Genomic DNA, 22,701 nt, shown 5'->3' with positions numbered 1-22,701 from the left:
ACTCAAAGTGAATAACTGAAAATTTATTGTAAAAAATTCCTTTTTTAATCAGGAATAATATTTATGCCTGTTTTCCTTGGAACAGATTTAGATGACCATTATTCACTTCTGAGGGAAATAGGAAAGTGAAAACCTCTCTCACATAGAAGATAACTTGGCAGGAGACCCTAGATGCTTTGTAGGTGAATCATTCAAATATTTCAAGAATTCTTCAAGATTCGTTTCAACTGAAATAGTCTAGTCTGTTCTATTCCAACATTACATCTTGGATCTACAACAAGGGTTACTTCAGAGCAGTATACATATACAAAGAAAAATGTTGCCTAGCATATAATAAGTGACATAATCATAACCAGAACCTTTATGATCACTCTACTGAAGTAAGAGAGTTCACTGTTACATCTAATTTTTTGGCACATCAACTTACATGGAAATAGCTGATTGGTTCATTTACCCTTCTGAACAGCTGTCTCACCCACAATATCTTTCCTGCAATAGGTGGCATGTTTCGAGCAAGAGGAGGGTCATCTTTCTGAGCTTGGTAAAGCTACAGTAAGAACAATATCATTAAACACATGGATTAACAAAAATCTATTGAAATGCTAAACTGCTTTGTCTGGTACCACAGTCTCTTCTTCCTCCCAAATAGAATAAATTTGTGTGAAGTCACACAGCAGTTCAAGGAGAGAAAAATGTATTTCTTCCCTGACTTGCTACACTTCAGAGAGGCACACGTATCACTGCTGGTACCTCTCCTGTCTTCATTATCTCATGCTGTTTCTCAGCTGTGCTTACTTATGACAGAGTCCTGAGTACACCAAAAGGCATTGTGAACCCAGGGGCTGAGCAGCCAGTATTTAGGACCAAGTCTGATGCCTGCCTTTGAAGCCATCTGCTGTAAAAGCAAGCTGTTTAAGGAAGTGGTGTTGGGAGAACCCTCGTGGGGTCTTCCTCCTTTGCTTGGGAACAGGCCTCAGGAGAGGCCCAAGCTATATTGTTACCCGAGATCTTTTTCCTGACTAGAAACATCAACACTGTTCTTCAGATACACATATCTGACTATTAGCTACTCAGGATTTGGACATAATGGTTCTTGTGGGTCCCTTCCAAAATAGGATAATTTAGGATTCTATGATATGCACTTTTCTACTAACTTGTAAGCAAAATGCATGCAGGTACTCCTAGATACACAGCGCATGCTTTTATCTGTGCCCAAGATGAGAAAAAATGTCCCCTGCTCAGTGAATGGCTATCTTACAATAAAAAACAAACAAACAAACAAAACCCCCCAAAAAAACAAACAAAAAACCCCCTCTAAAATTATAATGTACAAAATTTGCATTGACAAAATATTCAATCACTTTAGAACCAGCATTGCAGTAGGAACTACCTTTTATTAGAAATAATTTGCTTGGCAAAGATAAAAGGCAATCCAGTAATATCTAATAATTAGTTAGAACTAGTCAGGAGAATCAAGACATATTCTTTGACAGAAGAAAGGAGTATTTGTATCCACTCAACTTTAGGCATGCAGACGCAGGCTGTGACAACACAGACTCTGCGATGACAAAACTCTTCACTAACCAGCATGTCTTCTTAACCCTACACTGTCTCCTGCACAGCCCCAACCAAAGAAATCCAAGTAGCTTCATGGTGAGAGGAACTTACCTGGATGAAACTCTCCCAGTAAATGTACCTATTTTTCTTTTGCCTGGAAAAATACAGCTAAGGTTGGGCTACATTATTTTTTATCAAGCAGTGCTGCTGAAAATCTATTCGTCTAATTAAATCAGTAATTAGGGGTTCAGGGATTGTTATATACAGTGCACAGGTAGGGAAAGGACACTGTAAAGAGTGGTTCAGAGCAGCTTTGCTAGGCTACAGTTGTAAGTCATTGTTTGGAGGAATAATTTTGTAATAAGTACAGAGTTTTTAGATATTGATTCGTTGTGTAAACTTGTATCGCTGATCTTACAAAATGTAAGCATCTCAAAAAACCTTTTTCATCAGTCTGGTTTTCCAGACTCCCTTAATACTCATTGAAGAAAAAATGGTCATTTGGAGGGAATTATTAAATCTTCAGGACATGATATAAAATTGATCAGATTAACTCACTCTAGAGTAATTCTTTCTTTCTTGAGCAGAAAGGGAGTTTGGACATCTAGTTCTGATGCAGATGTTTATTTTATGGACAAAGTAAAAGTTGACAGTCAAGTGGTAAGAGCAGTCCCCAGAAGCTGACTGTCATTTATACTTCAGTCATGGTGCACTACAAAAATCACAAAAAATGACTGTATTATGAACACAAATGCAATTTACCTAGATTTAACTATATTATGTATTTTATACTGCCACAGCATTTGATAATAGCTACCTATAACACAAATTAACTGTAGAAACCTCATACAACAACAAAATCCAGAAGGTACGTGCAACCAATGTACACAGCCAGTAAAGAACATGCTTCTTTAAATTTAACTGATGAAGAAATAACAGAAAATATTTTGGTTTAAAAAATAAAATTGTGATGACGAACTTGACTCCAAGAGTAATTGTGCATATTGTATTGCCCACACACTAAGGCCCGTTTTCTGTAACAGGAAAATAGAAGTATGATAAACTGAGCATTGGGAGTAAATTATTGAAATAGGCAGAATAAATAAAAATTATTCATATTAAAATGCTTGCTCCTATTTTAACATGAGGTTTACAACTTACTGAAAGGAAACAAAATACCTTTTTAGTAGCTTCAAGATCTGCTACATAGTGTTGAAGAATACAACCAACTGTACGTGCTATTTCTTCTTGGAGGCATGGCATATTCAGATTTTGAAACCTGTATTAAAAATTAGTACCCAAAATGACATTTCTAAAATAATAATTTTTAAAATTTATTTTGGGGTATATGAACATTACATAAAGCAAAAATCTAGGAAATGCATTTGAACGTAGAAAACTTTTTTGCTTTGAAGAAGTTTAAGCAAGTTGAAAATTTCTACCCGGTGGATATTTAGGTGTTGTTGCTTAGTATTTTTTAGACTTTTCCTTTAATATTCTATATATATATAGTGAATATATATATTCACTCTTGTGTATAAAAATAATCTAATGAAATTAAGAAACAAAATATATTGATTCCCATAAGAAAGCTAAAATATGTATTTTATCATGATTATGTGGTTCAGAATATCAGTAATGAAAAATTCTTAATTAGGTCCTTTGTTCTAAAACTCGCTATGTTGTTTAAATTCTGCTAATCCATAATTTCAAGTTACTTTAAAATACTTTAAAACATAGTTGCCAATACCTTTGAAGTAACTGAAGCGAATTCTGTGAAGACACAATTTTCCGAAAACAGTTACGCATAAAAGTCTGTAGCTGTGTCTAAAGAATACATAATTCAGTACGGTTTTTCTGGTCAGAGAATAGTATTTTGATGATATTTTCTTAACATAGTAGCATTTGCAACTGTTACTACTTAGAAAAATAAAAATAGCAGCCTTCATCAGTCTATGCTTAATATAATTAATAAATAGCTAGTTTCAGTCAAATAATTTCTAAACTGTCATACAATTCTATGAAATAAACAAATTAGTTGCAGCTTTGTTCTGTCCAAAATCTAACTACTTTCTTCAGGCTAATAAATGACTTCCACATAGAACATTCTCTCAGGTCTCATAATTTTTGTCATTTTGGCTGCAGAGCGACAATCATCTGTGAGGACTGTTTGATATATTTTACACCTTCTTTTGAAAGAAGAAGGAATGGAAAAAGCCTCCTCCAGACAAACACAAACTCCATGCTCTTTGGAAGAACAATGTAGCCTATTCACAATCCAAAGTCTCACTGACATTCAGTTCCATAGATGTGTCCCCAAGTAAGTTATAATAAGTTATAGTATTACTTACCTCTAAACGTTCAACTTCTGACAAGAATTTCACAAAATCCACATCAAATTCTGTTACTTGTGGATCAAGGGTGTCATATGGTTTCTTTTGAAAAATGTGGTAGACATTTTTGAATTTTACTGCCATAAGATCTATACCTTCGATTGCACACAGAGTCAGTGCATTAAAATTCTGTTCTATGGCTATCATCTCCATTATCTGAAATAAAGATATTATATTCATGCTCAAAATGAATTATTTGTTATTTCTTCTATAAACTAAAACCTGAGTTTAAAAAAATAAACAGCAGCCACTCCTCTAGCTACTGCATTCACAAATGTGTTGTGTCTGAGTCAAGTATCTTCAATAAGCATGGTTAATTCAGTTTTCAACATCAGTTCTCACAACAATCCAACACAAAGTAAAGTAAGCTTTGGTTTTCTGAATGATAAAGAGGGTTTTTTTATGTTTTACTGCTAGAGCCAATAGAATATTACGGAAAATGAGTTAAAACATGGCACATACATACTGATGACAAAAAGATATCTCAAAGAATAAAAAAACCCAACCCTACAGATTAGTATGTATAATGAGTGTTGAAGAAATACATCAAAGACTGACAGAATTCCTACCTTGTGATGATTATCATCTTATCCCTTGTCTGACCTTATTCTGCACCAAGAATGACCTACTATCTTTTCCACGCAAACCCTAAGAATATCGGTTTAAAATCCCTTCACTGCATTACCAAGCCTAACATTAAGACCACACCAAGCAGCAGAATCATCTGAAGAACTGTGTTTGGCAGTAAACATGAGTTTTCAGTCTCATTCAAAAAAAGAAAAAGTGTGTTATTTTTCACATAATTTTAAACCTCCTAAAATAATGATCTGAGTCTAGATCAATCAGGTTATTTCTCTCCACACTAAGAGAGATAAATTGACAAGTTGAGAAGGCAACTGTGACGTAATAGCATAAAGCATTGGGATGACTTTCTCTGCGGAAGTGCCTAATTTCTCTCAACAGAGAGTTACAAACTCCTTTACAGGATGATTAAGAGCATGTATGTTGGCAAGCATCCACTTTGTAAACTGTTCTTTGGAGAGACGCATCTTCTTTACCAATAGTAACAGCACACAATATACTCACTTTTTCTAATCTCCTACAAAAAGCTTCAGATTTTCCAAAAATGTACATTTCTGATACTTCAAATGCCTTTTCTCCTAGATTTTCCAAAATCTCTTGCTTAGCTTCATGAAAGCATTTCTGATATTCTTTCAACAGACATATGCATTCCTAAAAAGTGAAGGAGTAAATACTGTACTCATTATGCTGTGCTTACAAGTGAGGGCTCAAACCTATTGACAATCCAAAGTCATTACTTATCACTTAATCTGGTTTTAGTCAACAGGCAATAACAACTTAAATACAGTGGTTTTCTTTCAGTATCTGTAGAAAATATTTGCAGCATATGAACGAACATTCAATAATACAGTAGACTGAACCAGAGAGTGGTGGTGAATGGTGCTGCATCCAGCAGACAGCCAGACACTAGTGGTGTCCCCCAGGGATCAGTGTTGGGCCCAGTCCTGTTTAATATCTTCACTGATGATCTGGATGAGGGGATTGAGTACACCATCAATAAATTTGGAGATGTGGGTGCCAGGGTCAATCTGCTGGAGGGTAGCAGGGCTCTGCAGAGAGACCTGGACAGGCTGGATCAATGGGCTGAATCCAACAATTTGATGCTTAACAAGACCAAGTGCTGCGTCCTGCACTTTGGCCACAACAACCCCCTGCAGCACTACAGGCTGGGGACAGAGTGGCTGGACAGTGGCCAGGCAGAAAGGGACCTGGGGGTACTGATTGATGGTAGACTGAACAAGAGCCAGCAGTGTGCCCACATGGCCAAGAAGGCCAATGGCATCCTGGCCTGTATCAGCATTAGTGTGGCCAGCAGGACTAGGGCAGTGATTCTTCCCCTGTATTCTATGCCTTTTGGGGAAGATAGGAACTCAGTAACTGAGGCCTGGAAAAGGAGAAGGTGGAAATTATGTTAACATTGGCAAGCAGTATCCCCACATAATTTGCCATAGCATATTGTATACCCTTAATTTGTTCTTAATAGATCACCATCAAATGAAGAAGAGGAAGACTATCTTAGCATTGAACTTTCATGATAAGCCAAGGAAATCTTGTATGGGAAGCTACTGTAATAAAGTCAGGGTCTATTCAAATACCAGATTCCCTGTGGTAGAGGAAGATTGTACCATATCAGAGGTATCCCCTCTTCCATATTCCCTCTTCCTCAAAGAGGAAAAATGTGGACTATTAATTCTTTGGTTGCACATATGGCAAAGATGCCAATTCCAAGGTCAGTGACAGACCACGCTGATAAAGATGAGGCCATTGTAATTTCAACAATGCCCATGGGCTAAGAATTCTTTGGAAAACATCCAAAGCATCATGAAACAAAAAGAGCCAAGAGGTGTGAAGCACTTGATACATATTGGTATGGGCTTCTTTATGACATCAGCAGGTAATCAGTAGGTTTGACATGTAAATAATAAAACACCAAAATACAAACGTTGATTTTTCCAATGACTGTTGGTGTCTCCTGATCCCAGACTCCATTCAAGCCAGCATCTGTAATATATGCTTTACATGTTGTGACCATTTGATTTGTAACCTAGGGCAGATGAATGAAAAAAAGTAGGTCTCAGGCTTAACAGGAAATTTGCCTGTTTCACAAAATCTAACAAAATTCTCACATGCATGTATTAATACTATCAGATTGGAATAAATTTCACCTGTGGAAATAATAATGGCTAAATAATATATGCAATATGTACAACAAATACCCTATAAAAACCCTGAGAACACTCCCAGATGTATATTTAAGTCCCAGGATGTATTTGTAAGTCCTAAAATTTCAGCAATACATATACATAAACACAGAATGTCATCAATCAAACTTCAAGAACAAAAAGAATTTATTGAATTACAACTATTCTTCACTTACATTGTTATCTTGACACTTGGCAGTCTTATTTAAAGACTGCCCTTAGGGAATTTTGTATCCTAGTAGTATGTCTTTACCCTGGTTTTCTGTTGCTATAAAAAGGAGAAAACATTCTTCCACTTCTCAACCACAAAAATCCAAACTTAGTAATGACATAAAGAGAGAGAGAAGTATGTGCAGATATAGAAGACATATCACAGAGGACAGGTACAGGTAGATAAATTTTTTGTCTATTAAAAAATATGAACAATTCAAAATAGTTCTCCTGACATGAGAGTACTGTAAAGCAGGTCTTAAGTATCCCTAACTGAAAAAAGACTGAAAACTGCCCCACCAAAGGCAGCCTCAAACTTTAAGAAAATGACTCATGAAGTTGGAGATAGGACCTTCAGTGTCACCTCTGATGATCCTTAATTGGAAACAAAGAGTAAAGGGAGACCTTAAATGACTGGATTAAAATACAGATTTTTCCTTGCTATTTCTTGGCATAGCTTCATGTAAGCAGTTTTTTATTAGCCTTTGCAGTGAACTATTCACTCCCTTAGGCCAGTAAATAATAGACACTAGCAAGAGTTAATATACAAACGTGCAAAGACCCATTATAGGACAGGCAATGTATACCTAATATGATATATGAAAAACAGCCACAGACATGAATAGATATAGATTGGAAAAAGCACATACTTCTTAATATCCCAGTTCAAACTGAAATATAACAAAACTTTATGCTGAACCCTGGGGTGTAAGGAAACAAAAAGTGTGTGTCTGTGTAATGAGGGTGTACTGTGAATTTCCCCTGTATGCTTACTGCAGGTGTGTGGTTTACTTATGAAGGATTTCTTTGTTATAAAATCATTATACAAACCATCTTTGCATGCAGTGAATACCTGGATTCTGCAAAAGACATTGGAATAAAAACACAGTCAGTCTTAATTTCCTCTTTAAGGAGGTAAAGTTTATGATCTGAAATTCAATTAAGTTTTCGAGTATGACTTGCTTCGGAAAACAGGAACCTTTTGTCTTTCCCACTTTTTGGAGGAACAGCCTGGTCAGACTGATGGCCATCTGCCATTAGTTCTTCAAGGCTGAGAATAAAAGAGCCTTTGTGGATTCTGTGATTTAGGAAATAACTGATCAGATTAATTTAGATCAGAGGATTAATCAAGAATATAAAAAGTTAACACCAATAAACCAAGAATAAACAAAGTTCCTTTCAGAAGAGAAGTCTGTAATCCAAGTTTAGTCCTCTTGTGATCAACAGAGTTGTCTTCCTTTCCCATGCAGAACTCCACTATTTACCATCATTTTTAAACAAATGTTCTACTGATTTAAACTAAATTAAATTTGCTTCTGAAAAATCATACAATTTTTTAAATTATTATTTTGCTCAATATACTTACCTTTATAAGCAATGATGTAATTCTCTCAGAAGTATTGTAATATTTTGAAACACGGTGAATCATTTGTACAGCCTTTATCAAGTTTGGTATTCCCTGTGTCATTGATACCTCAAAGCAGAGTTTCAAGAAAAAATTTACTTCCTATTCTTAGCAATTATATTTCTATTCTATTGACAACTTCTAAATTATATCTTTCCCTAAGTCACATGAATCAATCTTTAAAATGCCATGTCATCTTACCAAAAGTTTTCTTATGAAAAAAGACTAACCATGCTCAATAATATTTCAAACCTCAACTAACAAGAACATTTAAAACGTTTGATCATTGGCTAAGAAATCAGATTAAAGATGTTACAAGACAAGAATAATTGTAATGTGCTATTTTGATGAACAAAATGGAACACTGATTCAAAACGTACAGGTTGCATTTTTTGGTGCAATAGGAAGTATTTTTCTGACAGCAATTGTCTGTGATGTTGTTTTCCTTCAGGTAAGGCTGCTAAATGTACTTTCATTGTGATAACAACCTTTACATAAAATGTTTCATTCAGACACTTCATAAAACTCGTGAAATAATTGCCACAACGTTAGTTTCATTAACGAATGCCTAATTCCTTCAACTATTATATGAAACATCTAAATCTTTCACGTATTTTGTGAAATCAGTGTCCATGTTGTTAAAATCATACTGCAGCATTACAAGTACTCGGTAGCTCAAACACGTCTAAAGTATTGGTGGGGGGGAGGTAAAACATTATAATTCATTAACATTATCAGGGACTTGTCAAAGTTGCAATTCAGAACATAAAGAAAGTAATTTTGGCTGTCACCCCTCAATGGAATCAAGCTCCTGTAATTAAATTTGAGTTGCAGACTCAAACTGTGAATAAACATAGCAGGCATTTGCATTTAGCAAGAGTGTGAAAGAAATGCTATATGACATAGAAACAACCATCTGTGTCCATGTTGTTCATCACCAACACCAGTCCTGAAATGGAATCAGGAGACTGAGTCTATAGGTTTCGTTTTTCAATCCTTGACAAAAAATAAAACCATGAATACTAGACTGTGTAGAAATTTCTGTGACTCAAAGCCTCGAGTTAAATGCTCAGTCTGAATTTTCATGTATTAACCTACTTCAGCTACAAATGTCACTGTGTGATACTGCATACACCAAATGCTATTTTACGCACACACCACATATCATCATAAATCCACATGTACTCCCTTCCTTATTCACTAATATGTAAAACAGTTGTCCATACCAGATACTAAATTCAACTCTACACAGAATGAAGGTCTGTTTAAAACAGGATATATTTAGCTTAGAAATCACTGTTCTTAAGCTGAACATCATAGAAAAATCCTATCTAAACTTAACTTGATCTCAGGAACATTATTAAACAGAAATTCATATGTATCCAAATTGTTCCAGACTAAACAACTCTAATTAACTATCCTGTATTAGTAAAATTATGAACTCTTCAATGGGTTTGCACACAGTAATGTCTGCCTTTGTTTATGATACAAAGAATTTTATCTTCATAACACCTATGAAGTAGCTCATCATTATGGCCTGGTACCTGGCACCCTCTAGTGATACCTTGAAGAGCTGAAGATAAACAGCTTAGTAACACTGCTTATCATACTTGTCTCTTACACTACTCCATGCAGTATGAGCTTTGTGTCATATATTATCTGAGTCCTTTTGCTTCTCCTCAGTTAAAATTTGGTAGTAGGATCCTAAGCTGCCAGAGATTCAAAAGAAATGCAGCACTTTCTGACAGAGGGCAGGAGGCATATAGGACCAAAACATGAAGGACTCAAAACCAAAGGACAATGACCATTTTTTTTCTAGGGTACTTACTCCTTTCATCCTATTTTGCAACAATCATTAGGAAAATACACCTGTTATAATAATTCATAGTTATTATACCAAATAACTAATACCTTAAACTAGAACTGAATAGTGTACCTGGGCAACCAGTTATCTAAACTCTGACTAGCTGACTAGAAGCAGATAATACTAAATTCTGTATTAAAACATTTTCTTACCCATTCAGGACCTTATTAGGTTTCATTATTTTCTATGTAACTGAAATGTTGGTATTTTGGTTACAGTTATGTGATCATTGACACACATGGAATTTTCAGGGCAAGACCTATTTGGAGATTTTTTTATCACAAAATATGTACCTGCTTTAATTGCTTTTAAAGATAATACCAGCAGCAGGACTGACTTATTAGGCAACCATATGTATTTATGCTTATTTACTAAATACATATTTCAAAATACTTTATTTTATGAAATATATAATAAATGAATGCTTCAACATTTAGCTTGACAAGCTTTTAGAAAAAAATCAGAAAAACTAGAAATGTAAATTAGAAAAAATTACTTTTAAGTAAATATAAGGAAAGGAAGATTTATTTTGCTCTGGAATTTCTTTGTAAATACCTAAACTACGCATAAAGAATGATGAAAAGCATACTTACAATATCAGTGGTATAAAGTGGCTGACAAACTTTTTCAAGTGTGCCTAGGTATTTCACATTATCCTTCGATTCATTTGCTGCATCTGTGATTTTGCTATCTAATTCTTGCCATGACTAGTGGGAAAAGAGTACTGTGAAAACCTTCATACATAATAAACTATTTCTTTAACTTGCACTCATTTGTCAGAAGTAAACTTTGGTAAATGAATTTTTAAGAGGCATTGTCAAAGCAGGCAATAAAAGTTAATTTATTGTATTTATTATACATATGATATATTTTATGTTCAGTTTTGACTGTATCCCTGAAATGTCTAGTTCTTTGTCTGAATACATTCAGCACACAAGCACCATACCTAAATTTTCCTCTTTTAATTCTCCTTGGCAAATCTTTTTTTAGATGAAATAGAAAAAAAAAAAAAAAAAAAGCATAACATTTATAATAAAAACAGCACAAAAAAATTACCTTTAGTATTTTAGAGTGTGCAACTTTCAGAACATTAATAACAGCTTTACAGTCTTGTCCTTTGATCTGTTCAATAATAAAGTTCAATTTAGCGGACGTGTATTTCCAGTTCTCCAGTTCAGTCAGTGGACCTGAATCCTTAGCTTCTCTCCTTATCTGCTTGCTCTCAATCAGAACCTGCAACCCATTTGAAAAAAAATATAAATGAATCAAATGTCTGCTACAGCGAATAGACAAGTCATTATAGAGAAGAAATGCTCTTGGGGAAAATCACTTAGAAAGGAACAAGCTTGCAGTTACGGACACATGAAAATGGCTCCCATTTGGAAAAGCATTCTAAGTCTGAATTGCACTTAGTCATATTCTTAACTGAAATTAAGGCAATCAAAACATATATTCAGCTGCTGTCACACCCTGGGTGAATATCACTATACACAGATATGTCTTTCTTTAATCAGAACACAGGGATTGAAATGCACCAAATGTAACTTCACTTGTCCAGAACTTCGAGAACTAGTTTAATAAAAATGTTAGATATCAGTCATAAATGTATCCATCTGTATGTTGATACATATCCAGTCAGCTCTTTTTACATGTCTTTTACATTTTTATTCTTGTAAGCTAAACACACTAAGTATAGTATGCCTTGTAAGAAGAGTATCCCTGCCTCCACAGATTCTGTATTTCGACAAAGGAGTCTCTCTTTTTCATGGAAGTCTCAGATGCTAATTTCTTGGATAACTGAGACCTTACCATGCAAGACTTACACAGGATAAAAAAGGCCCTGCTGGGCCTGACCAAAAATCTTTCTAAGAGCAGTATTTCCCACAAGGAGTGGCAGCAGAAACTTAACAGGTAATATACAATTAGGTATGCTCTATATACATACGTGGTCCTCACCAGTGTTATTAGTCCTGCAACCCTCTGTTCTCTTCTTGCTATTTGTGTATTAATTGTTCAAAACTCTTATTCTTGCTAGACCGTAAATTCCGAGGCATAAGGACTATCTACGTAACTTCACTTGTGCATAGAAGGAGAGCACTTGTCTTAACTTGGGTGGAGATGCAGCTGAAGCCTTTGGCTAACTTCAGGCAAGTCTCACATATAATTTATAAATATTTATCCATATTCATGCTGAACTGATGTGTTAAAACAACAACTTACGTGTTCAATTTGTCTATACCATATCATAAGTACTTCCTCTAGCTGGTGAACTGTGTCATAATTGTCAGCAGCTGCAGCTATTTTATCAAAGGTCTGGAGTTCAGAAAAATTAATGTCATCTATTTTTTTCAACTCAACCGTTCCTTCAATGCTTGCTGCAGCACCTGAGAAAAGCACAATTACAATACAGAACCAATTAAGACTTTAAAATAAATTTCCACCAGTCAAAGAAGTTTAAATTTGAAAATATACATCTGCAGTCAGTGTTGTTTCAATGTAATAGCACTTTACTGCACTCACATAAAGCAGAAAATTCTGGTTTAAGTGCAGTGATACTCCTTAAAACTAATGTATCACTATTTTCTTAACAATAGAATCTACCCATGTATATACTATGCAAGTAATTCATAATTTTATTTTTCCTTGAAGAATGTGAAGAGTTCCTTATCTATGCACTACTGCCTTTAAACGGAAATCCTTAAGTAGATTTCCTCTAGTTTGTTTCCTAAATGCAATGCTTACCTCCTAAAAATGAAATGTATCTGTTAATTGTTTCCACAAAATTCTGCTTGTCTTTTGTATCCTCTTTGGACTGACCTAAAGTACCCCAATTACTTGTTGCTAGGATAGCAGGGAGAAAAACCTTTTCTATTACATCCTTAACACCAGGTAGGAGTCCATTAGTAGCATCCAAAATACCAAAGGAAATTTCCTGCAGAGTAAAAAAATGATTGTTATCAAAGCAGTAACTTACACTAGAAACAGTATTGTAAGTTCAGTGTATTTTTATAAAACCACTCCAATATGCCAAAAAAAACTTTAAGGAGAGAAAATCATTGCAGAGGACACCTCCAGTGTGCCTATAAGATAGTGCTTTCAATAAAAAAGGAAAGTTAATAATTATTTAATAGAGGTTTTAAAAGCTGTCAGGTTATGCTTTTGTTACTTCAGTTATTTCCCTATCTCACACAGTTTGGAGATTTTTAAACAGTAGAAAAATGTTCTCACCCACAATTCGGTACTAATGCATGAAATGCAAGTAACAAAAAAATCTCTGAATGTCCGTATCTGAAATTATACTAGAAGCAATTATCTGACTGAACAGATATTACTTTGAAACAGGTTAAGCGTTTTCCTACTCTCCAAAATAAAACTTTACAAGGTCTGACTATTTATAATATTCCAGTCTTTTAAATGTCCTTCAAATAAGCAAGTATTAACATACATCACATAGCAAGCTTCCTAGAACATAAATTTCCTTTCCTTATCCCTTCAGCATTTGGAATTAATTTGGGAGGAATCTGACGCAAAAGTAATATTTATGACCAATATTAAGGCTCTTGATAAAGACAGATCTTGTATCCTACTTCTAATAGTGTTTTTTCTCTTTCACCTTAGCTCTCAAAAGGAATGGAGTATTTTAATATGAAATATAAAGCATGTAAACTAGTAATGGATTTTCTGTCTGAAGAATTTGAAGTAATACTAATTATAAGATACATATGTAAAACTACTTGTTACCAATCTATAGTCCCTTAAGCACTGCCCAAATACAAAGACGTGTAGCTATGAACAATAATGAAGCTCACGCTTATGTAAGAATTTTGTCTTGTAAAGCAAAAAATCTTATGCCACATAATTTACACAGGACAAATGTGTATTTTGTATTTTATTTATCAAAGACACATAAACCAGAAAGGTACAGGTCAACTCCTGTACCTTTCCTGTACCTTTATTTGGAATAAAGTCTTCTCGGTGTTCCTCGTAGTTTAGGGATTTTGATCACAACTAAAACATATTTAGCGGTTTTAACCTCTTCAAAAACATCAAGAAGAATGAGAAATTAATCTAAATGCTGATTTCTTTAACAATAATCCTGTAAAACACTAAATTCACAAGTATTTGCTGAAGCAATACAGCTATTCATTCTTTACCCAAAATGGAGAGCAAAGCAGTTACCAGTAACTTTAGCTACATGACAACAGTGAAAAAAATAATGAAACAGGAAATAGCTGCTTTTAAAGCTTTCAGTTTTTAAAATATATGAGAGAGTACCTCATGTATAGTTTTTTCATTTATGGATGTGTCATTCTTATAGCGAACAAAATATAAGCATAGTCCTGTGATTTTGTCTGGTGTCTTCTCCACATAAAATTGTGAAATTCTTCTTCCTTTTACAACACCTGGAATTATTCGACCACACTCTGAAAAGGAATTTCATAGGTATGACTCTTTTTAAAAGTGAGGGTATCATAAAATGCTTAAAATCAATATAAGGAAACAAAATTGAACCTATAAATCATTTATTTTCTTCTTTTGTAAGAGAACAAACACCAGCATAATTTGTAACTAATTAATCACACTACTAGGAAACTACACCAGATGTATAACATGTATCTTACAAACCTATTTTGCCCCATTGTAATAAACTGAAAAGGGACTTTGCTCAGGCCCATCATTCTGGAACAATTTGCTGGTGACTAATATACTTTATTTTCATTTATCCTACCAAAAAGGATGTCAGGTCTAAGTGAGAAAATACAGACTATGAGATGGCCTTGGGTTCTCACTGAATATATTCCTTTGGAATTTGATAGCTCAATATAAATAAGTAATGGAACAATATGTGCAGTGATTAGAGAATCATTAGGGATTTCAGACATTAAATTCTAATTCTCTGCCACGCGTGTGAAAACTGAAAAATTTCAAATATTTATAATAAATGCAAATTCAGAGACAGGTTTTATGAAAGTGCTTTCTAATGAACTGGGGGCAAAACTCCCGTATGAAAAAGTCAAAACCAATTCAGTATTTCAGGAAAACTTCTCATAGCATTTCTTCCAGGAATGGCTAAAATTTTTTCCTAAACAATTTGACTTGAAGAAAGCATTTAAAATATGAATTTTCAGTCCTCAGAGCAAAAGGTTGCAAAATTCTGAACAAGCAAAAGCAGATTTTATTCTGAGGAACCTCAAACAAAATGAACAACAGAACCCACTATTACATCTGGCTGTATAAATATTGCTAAACATTTACCTACTCCACGTGCATCTCCTTCTTGATAGAAAATTTTCAATGATTTTCTCCCTCCCTTGGTAAAAAAGGAATCAAAGGCATCAAACTGTTCAATAGAAAAGTGAATACTTGTTATTCAAAATATTTTTATGTGCCTTTAAGACATGCAAAACTAATTTGACCATGCTCCTGTTTAGTTTGGTTGGCATGCAATGTTTATCTTCAAATATTGTGAGAAGATAAAACCACATAATAGATACTTCAAATATTGCCTTAAGCACTGAGCCTGCACACACTGGTGGCCCAGCTCCTGGCAACTGTGCATTAAACATTTATGGGTCTTGTCCAGTAATACAGAGACATTGGAGGATAGTCTGTCACTCACAGAGATCTCCAAGTATCACCTTGAAGTACCTGGTCATAAGAGACTTGGAAACACACACACAACACTTCTGCATGACTTGACATACCCTGCTATTGCTACTGTACCCCTTAATGTAGAATATTAATTCATATAAGAAGAATAACATGATGTGTGAGCATTTTATTCTCAAGACATGAATAGGCCACATTGGCTCTGAAACTTCTTCATGATAACAAAGGTTTTGCTGACCTCTGGAAGGACAGTGAGATCACCTCTGAGGGAGACCATGCCACCCCACAAGTAGCTGGCTGTACCTGTCAATAAACTGGCCACCCTAAACTCCCACAGGTCTCTAGATGTCCATTTTGATTTAGTCTTGTTACACAAGGTGCTGAGGATAGTGAGAATGCAAAGCTTTGAAACAAATACTGTTTGTATATGGACTGTCATTCTGAAGAACTTGCCTGAAATAACAGGAAGGGTTTCCAAAGTCTGAATTTTCAAACAGCCCTAGAAAATTTGTGTGTCCTGGTAAAACCGGGCTGTGTGATTTAACCAGAAGTGAGCAAAGCTCTGAAAAGCACTAAAAAAGGCAAGAAGTTTCTGAATGATCTGGTCAAAATCCAGCTTCTTTCACAGTCTCTGTAGTTATCTGCAAGGATGACTAACTCAACAATATGTGACTGGGCATTCAAAGTGTCCAACTGAACAGCTTAACCACAGCAGTGAGTCCTCCTGTTTTCTCCCCATCAAAAAGAAAGGTCAGAAGTTTAGCAAGCAAGTATGTGTGGAGATGCATCACCTGTTCAGGGACAAAAGATACACTTCTAGGGGTGGCATATTTCTTATGAGCATGGATTTTTTGCCCAAAATAAACAAATATTAAAGCTGAATCAGAACAGCAATAGGAAAATGAGTAACACACAGGGGGACAGAATTTAAAGCTACTCTTGTGAGAAGACAACACCGCATGAAAACAAAATTTTAAAAAAGCAAACCTGGTCCAGAAGCACATTTCACTTTGGTTAACAGGCACTAGTGAATAACAAGGTTAAAACAGAGAAAAATACATTAAAAAAAACCACCCCCAAAATAATGAAAGAAAAAATTGTTGAAGTGCTGAAAGTGCAGTGACAAAAACCACGAAAAAATTCACTACTACAAAAAGCACTCCAGCTTGTGAGGAAGAGGACAAACAGTAACTTTTGGGCTTGTATGATTCTACACAGGAGGTAAGATGTGGGCTGTCCCCATAGCTATTGATTCTGCAAAGAGCTTCTGTTTCAAGTCCATGTGGTACTCACGCACCCACTGAGTGAATACATATGCAGGCTAACACTTTGAAGGGCAAAACCCAACTCATGGGTGTCAGAGACACGTATATGGGAATTTATTAAATGACAATTTGTTGAGGGACGATGTTGACACAGCCCCAACAGCTTGAACTGTTTATAAATAAATTAAAACTGGGAGCAGGAAAATGTCCAACCACAAAAACGTTACAGATGTTCCTGGTGACAACCAAAAAAACCCCAACACAACCCAACCAAACCCAAACAAAAATAAGCAAAGAAACCAAAATCAAATACAAAAAAACCCCTCAAGAACCCAAAAATTCCCAATTTCTCAAGTGTCTGGATTAGTCAAACTTGGTGCAGAACAGCAACTTCACATGGAATCAGAATGATTTAAAACTATGTATCATTTAGAAAACAGGAAAAAGGGACAATTCTTAACACACCTCTATGTCACATAAGCAGAAAAAAAACCCAAACGAGGCTAAGTACATTTTATGATATAAAAATATCAAGAAACAAACAAAACCCAAACAAATTTGGATTAAGACTACATTTGGCTTGTAACTGCACAACTGAAGCTCTAAGAATTTATTTGCTTGATCAAACGAGATATTATCTGGCTGAGTTTCAAATGCTCAGTCAAATCTCTCTAACAGACCAAAATAACATCAGATGCAACAACAGTCAAATAACAACAACGCAATCAGAGAAGTCGAGTCATATCTTTTCACAGCAGCTGTACTGACTTTTGATAATCTACTAAAAGTACAATTTAACTGTTTGCTCCTGATTGTTTAATCACTTTGAAACATCATGAAAGACAATGCTAAAGACACAAAAATAATGAAAGATTTCAGAAGTTCCACAGGTTTGGGATCTGTACACTCTACAAACCCACTTAACCCAATCTTTTAAACATCCCAACATAAAACTGAAATTGAAATGGTTTAGTGGGTCTTTCAAACATAATTATAGTATTTAAATGGTGCAGGATTAATCTTCCTTCTTATTACTAGTAACACTCTTAGTCTTCAAAATGTTCCCATGAAGTCACACATTTTTGCAGAATCTTTGGAATTTCAGTGAGAACTTGCTTAACAAACAAAAATGATCATAATTAGAACACAATAATGTCAGTCTGAGCTAGATGAAACTTGTTGGAACTGGTAGAGGTGACAAGAAACCCTTTGATCAAAATAACAGTGGTATTTATATTTCCCTTGAGGTAAGAAAGATGAAAAAGCCACAACCAAAACCCTAGGGGATATTCACAAATCTGTCAGGAAACTTAGCTGAAAGATTCAGTCAGGTATCCTTTTAGATGAATTGTGTGCCTTAGTAATCACATTTTATGGCAGGAATAGTCAAAATGATGGATAACACTTCGTATCAAAGGGGTAATTCGCTACATATTTTAACTAATAATTTAAATCAACAAGCATACAGAACAGACTCACCGAAGGGACGTCCAGCATGAGTTCTTCCACAGCTGGTAAGTCTAAGCCTACCCCAGCACTGAGAACTTCAAATATGTATTTATATGAAGCATTAACTTTTGCTCTTCGATTTTCTCTTGCTGCTTCATATTGAGCCTAAAACATTAAACAAGTCTTTCAAGAAAAAAATACACAAAGTAATCACAACAATGACCTTCTAACTACTTAACATGCAACTGATGATGAAATCTACTGTATAGTATTTATGACTACATAAATGGCTTAATCTTTAAAAATACCTAAATTTTAAGAGGCTAACAGAAGAACAAATTATAAAGTATTATTATAAGATGTGAAGTCGAATCTTAGGGTATGTCAAGTAAAAACAAACATTAAGAATAGTACAGCTAGATTTTAAGGTTTTTATGTGACATTAACTGGTTTCATTGTTCATGGTCAAAATTTCCATTTATTAAATGAATACAGAAAGGTTAAAACATCCATTTAAAATAAAGTGTGGGTAAATATTTGCAGGAACTGAGTACAGCTTTGCTCCAATGTAAATTATTCAGTTATCCTGCTTCCTACCTCTGTTACTTTAAAATTTTAAAATATTACAAACATGGAAAAAAAGAGTCACTTTTTCCCAGAAATAGTTTAGTAAAAAGTCTAAACAAAAATAAAATAAATAAATAAATAAATAATTTAAACTAATGATTAATACAAACTGAATTTAATAATCTGAGGAAAGAACCAGAAGCTTATAACCTTTCTTCCTCTGAAACTTTGCACGCTCGGAGCTCCACTAGGGCGGTAAAACCTAGCCAAACTTTGACTTCCAAAAGAACGAGACTCTTGAGAAGAGGAAAGGCTTGCTATTCGTTGAGCAGAGTGAGACGATCTGGCTACATCTTCTCCAGTGGTGGAACCTCTTTTAGTATTTTTTTGTACCCCCGCCATTCTAAAATCTGAAATTTGAAAAAAGAAGGTTATATCCATAACAATCCAGACATTTCAAGTCTACCTTTTCCAGAAGACAGTAGCATTGCAAAACTGAATTTCCAGTGAATTAAATATAAATTTAATAGTCTCATCAAGTCGTCTTCCTGTTCTTAAAACTCCAGTCATTTATATACATTTTTATGATAGCTTACAAATGTCAAGGTGAAGATTGAGACATTTTTTAAAAACAATTTTTCATACACGTGTGTTTTGTGGCGTGAATGCCTTTCTATATAACAAATATGTTTTAAAATATAAATAATTTCAGTGCATATCTGATTACTGAGAATTAGAAAATGTTTTGAATACAAATGACTTCTTTAAATTTTAGTTGCTAAGATATATACACAAATTCAGCAACTGAGCTTATAAAAAGACTTACATACATAGAAATTGCTATTCTACTCATTGTACTATTACAATAAGGATCAAGATAACTATCAGGAATTCCTTAGTAGTTCATTTGAGGCCTATGGGCGTCCTACCACTGCTGTAACAGTGTTCCATACTCTCTTAGACACTGTTACATGATTTGGGAAATAAAAGGTCAAAGGTGAAGCTGACATGAAAAGCAACACCTAAAAACCAACACCTGGTAGTACATTACTGTTCCTTATTTCTGTCTATGTAATAGGTGACAAATCATCTGCTGTTCTATGGCCCTAGGCATGCAATCACTTGCTGCAGAAAGTGTTCATCTCTTTCTTGAAGTAAAGATACTACCAAACAACTTTTTGGAAAGCCACAAAAAAAAAAAAAAAAAGTGAAATCTAAATTATATTTATTTCTTTTTCTTCATGTTTCTATGACTGGCCTGGTCATCTACAAGATTAGCAGTGGTACTTTCCTCCTTGAGTATTCCATTCAGGTGGATTAGGGTTGGATATTAATTTCCTTGCCTTTTAACTTGTTGATTTTTAGCTGATACTTTCCCCTAAAGCACAACATGAGAGAGGTAGGGTTCTCACAGCTTTCTTTAAACAACCTACAAAGACTGTATCGTATCCTGGCATCGTCCCTTGCTCTCCAAAATCAGTACTCAAGATACCTGGCGGCTCAGGTGAGATTCTCACACTTTTCAAAAAACCTGTATGAACTCCAGCTGCCCACCTCTCCCGGCTGGAACAACAAACATGCTTCTGTGTCAAAAACTCCTTTCCTTCCCTTCAGGATGCCCCAAATTTTCTCTACGGGACCTGTTCATTCAAGGAAAGCAGGTCTGGCTTCCAGCATGCATCATCTTAGGAGGGTTGAGGGAGGACGAGGTGAGAGAGGGAAGCAGGAGAGGATTCCCAAGCGCTCAGCATTGGGAGTACAGCCTTTTGGCTCTCTTCAGAAAAGCAGAGGTGCCTTAGCCTGCCCTTTAGCTTTGGCAGCGAGATACAGGCGAGGAGCCTCACCGACCTGACCGGAGCGGCGTCTCCTCACAGGGCGGGGAGCGGGGCGCGGCCCCTCGGCAGCGCAGCGCCCGCCGGCTCTCCCCGGAGAGGGCGGTCCAGCGCCCGCCGTGGGCAGAATCGTCCCGGTCCGCCGGAGGGGCCCGGGGCAGGGGCCGGCACCGGGAGCCCGCAACCGCTGCGGGGCGGGCTCGGGGCGGGCTCGGGGCGGCGGCTCCAACGCCCGCCCGGGAGCCGCGGGCGCGGGGCTCGGACGGCGCTGCGGGCACCTGCCCGCCCTGCCCGCCCTGCCCGCTCTGCTCGCCCTGCCCGCCCTGCTCGCCCTGCCCGCCCTGCCCGCTCTGCCCGCTCTGCTCGCCCTGCCCGCCCTGCCCGCCCTGCCCGCTCTGCCCGCTCTGCTCGCCCTGCCCGCCCTGCCCGCCCTGCCCGCTCTGCCCGCCCTGCCCGCTCTGCCCGCTCTGCTCGCCCTGCCCGCTCTGCCCGCTCTGCCCGCGCGTCGGGCGGCCGCGCGCACGGCCGGCCAAAATCCGACCCCCAGAATCCCAACCGTCATTCCACCGGAAAGATCGCGTGTACCTGGGAACCGCTTGCCCGCGCGGTTGGTGTGGTTAAATGAGCCTGTGGAAGTTACTTGAGTCACTCAGACGGAGCGCTGCGCTGAGAACGTGCTTTCCTCGCGATTATAAAATGTGTCGGGTTTTTTTTTTTTGTTTTGGGGTTTTTTTCGGTTTTTTTTTTTGGGTTTTTTTGTGGGGGTTTTTTTTGGTTTGGTTTTTTTGTTTTTTTTTGGTTTTTTTTGGTTTTTTTTTTGTTTTTTTTTTTTTTTTTTTTTTTTGTTTTTTTGTTTTTTTGTTTTTTTTTTTTTTTTTTTTTGCTCCACAGAGTATTCATTCCTGGTTTTCATTCTCCATTTTTGAAAGAAATATTGTCAAGAAAATTAATCCACAAACAGCAGAGGTTTATGGTCAAAAAGGAGACAGAGGAGTCCTGTAACTTTTCTCGAATAAAGGGAGAGGTCATGGGCATTTCCCATGGGGTCTCTCAAATTGTTAGGAGGACGCAGCCTCCTTCTTATCCTAATTTCCCGGCTGCGTTTCCCTCTCTCTTTCCCCATTGGCTGAGGTACTCGAGAGGTACAGACTTCCCGAATTGCTTAATACAAACCCATTTCTAATGTGTACTCCTTCCCTATTCTTCTCCTTGCATCTCTGTTCTTTTTCTCTAAATCCAGGGATTAGCAGTCTTCAGTGACTAACAGTCTGTGTCAATTTAGTCGAATTCCTATGGAATTTATGGTTCCTCCGATTGCTTCTTTCACCTGTCAGTATCTGGCTTATCTACCATCAGGCCCACAGTTTGTTTGTAAAGACACCTCCTCAATCCTTTCAATATTACCCTTCACTCTTAGGCCTGAAATAGTATTTTTGTACTAAAGGCGAGTGCGTAACTCTGACAGGTGAAGAAACGACTGAGAGGGGGCCTCATCAATGTGTATAAATATCTAAAGGGGGGCTAGGGGGTGTGCCAAGATGATGTTTCCAGGCTCTTCTCTGTGGTGCCAAGCAATAGGACAAGGGATAAAAGGCAGAAATTGATGCACAGAAGTTCCACCTGAACATGAGGAAGTTCTTACTCTGAGGGTAACTGAGGCCTGAAACAGATTGCCCAGAGAGGTTGTGGAGTGTCCTTCACTGGAAATATTCAAGAACCATCGGAACACAATCCATGTGCTCTGGGATAACACTGCTTGAGCAGGG

The 22,701-nt window shown here is 36.5% G+C and overlaps 1 protein-coding gene across 2 annotated transcripts in view; it reads right to left on the bottom strand.

Moving 5' to 3' along the window:
* Positions 1-21,097, bottom strand: part of DNAH8 (dynein axonemal heavy chain 8) — a 122,037-nt gene extending 100,940 nt beyond the window's left edge. For both annotated transcript variants that reach the window (XM_032102734.1, XM_032102735.1), the window contains exons 1-16: positions 20,952-21,097; positions 19,314-19,513; positions 18,567-18,701; positions 15,469-15,553; positions 14,488-14,636; positions 12,955-13,144; positions 12,433-12,596; positions 11,269-11,445; positions 10,806-10,919; positions 8,310-8,417; positions 6,475-6,576; positions 5,037-5,183; positions 3,909-4,106; positions 3,308-3,384; positions 2,737-2,836; positions 428-547 (exon numbers count right to left, since the gene is read on the bottom strand). In XM_032102734.1, the coding sequence (XP_031958625.1) occupies positions 428-547; positions 2,737-2,836; positions 3,308-3,384; positions 3,909-4,106; positions 5,037-5,183; positions 6,475-6,576; positions 8,310-8,417; positions 10,806-10,919; positions 11,269-11,445; positions 12,433-12,596; positions 12,955-13,144; positions 14,488-14,636; positions 15,469-15,553; positions 18,567-18,701; positions 19,314-19,505 (2,058 nt within the window). In that variant the 5' untranslated portion in view covers positions 19,506-19,513; positions 20,952-21,097. The remainder of the gene's footprint in view (positions 1-427; positions 548-2,736; positions 2,837-3,307; positions 3,385-3,908; positions 4,107-5,036; positions 5,184-6,474; positions 6,577-8,309; positions 8,418-10,805; positions 10,920-11,268; positions 11,446-12,432; positions 12,597-12,954; positions 13,145-14,487; positions 14,637-15,468; positions 15,554-18,566; positions 18,702-19,313; positions 19,514-20,951) is intronic.
* Between the last annotated feature and the right edge of the window lie 1,604 nt (positions 21,098-22,701).

Source organism: Corvus moneduloides, chromosome 3, assembly GCF_009650955.1.
Source record: "Corvus moneduloides isolate bCorMon1 chromosome 3, bCorMon1.pri, whole genome shotgun sequence".
Lineage (NCBI taxonomy): Eukaryota > Metazoa > Chordata > Aves > Passeriformes > Corvidae > Corvus > Corvus moneduloides.
Note: the sequence above shows the minus strand (reverse complement) of the source record. Positions and strands in the feature narration are given on the sequence as shown.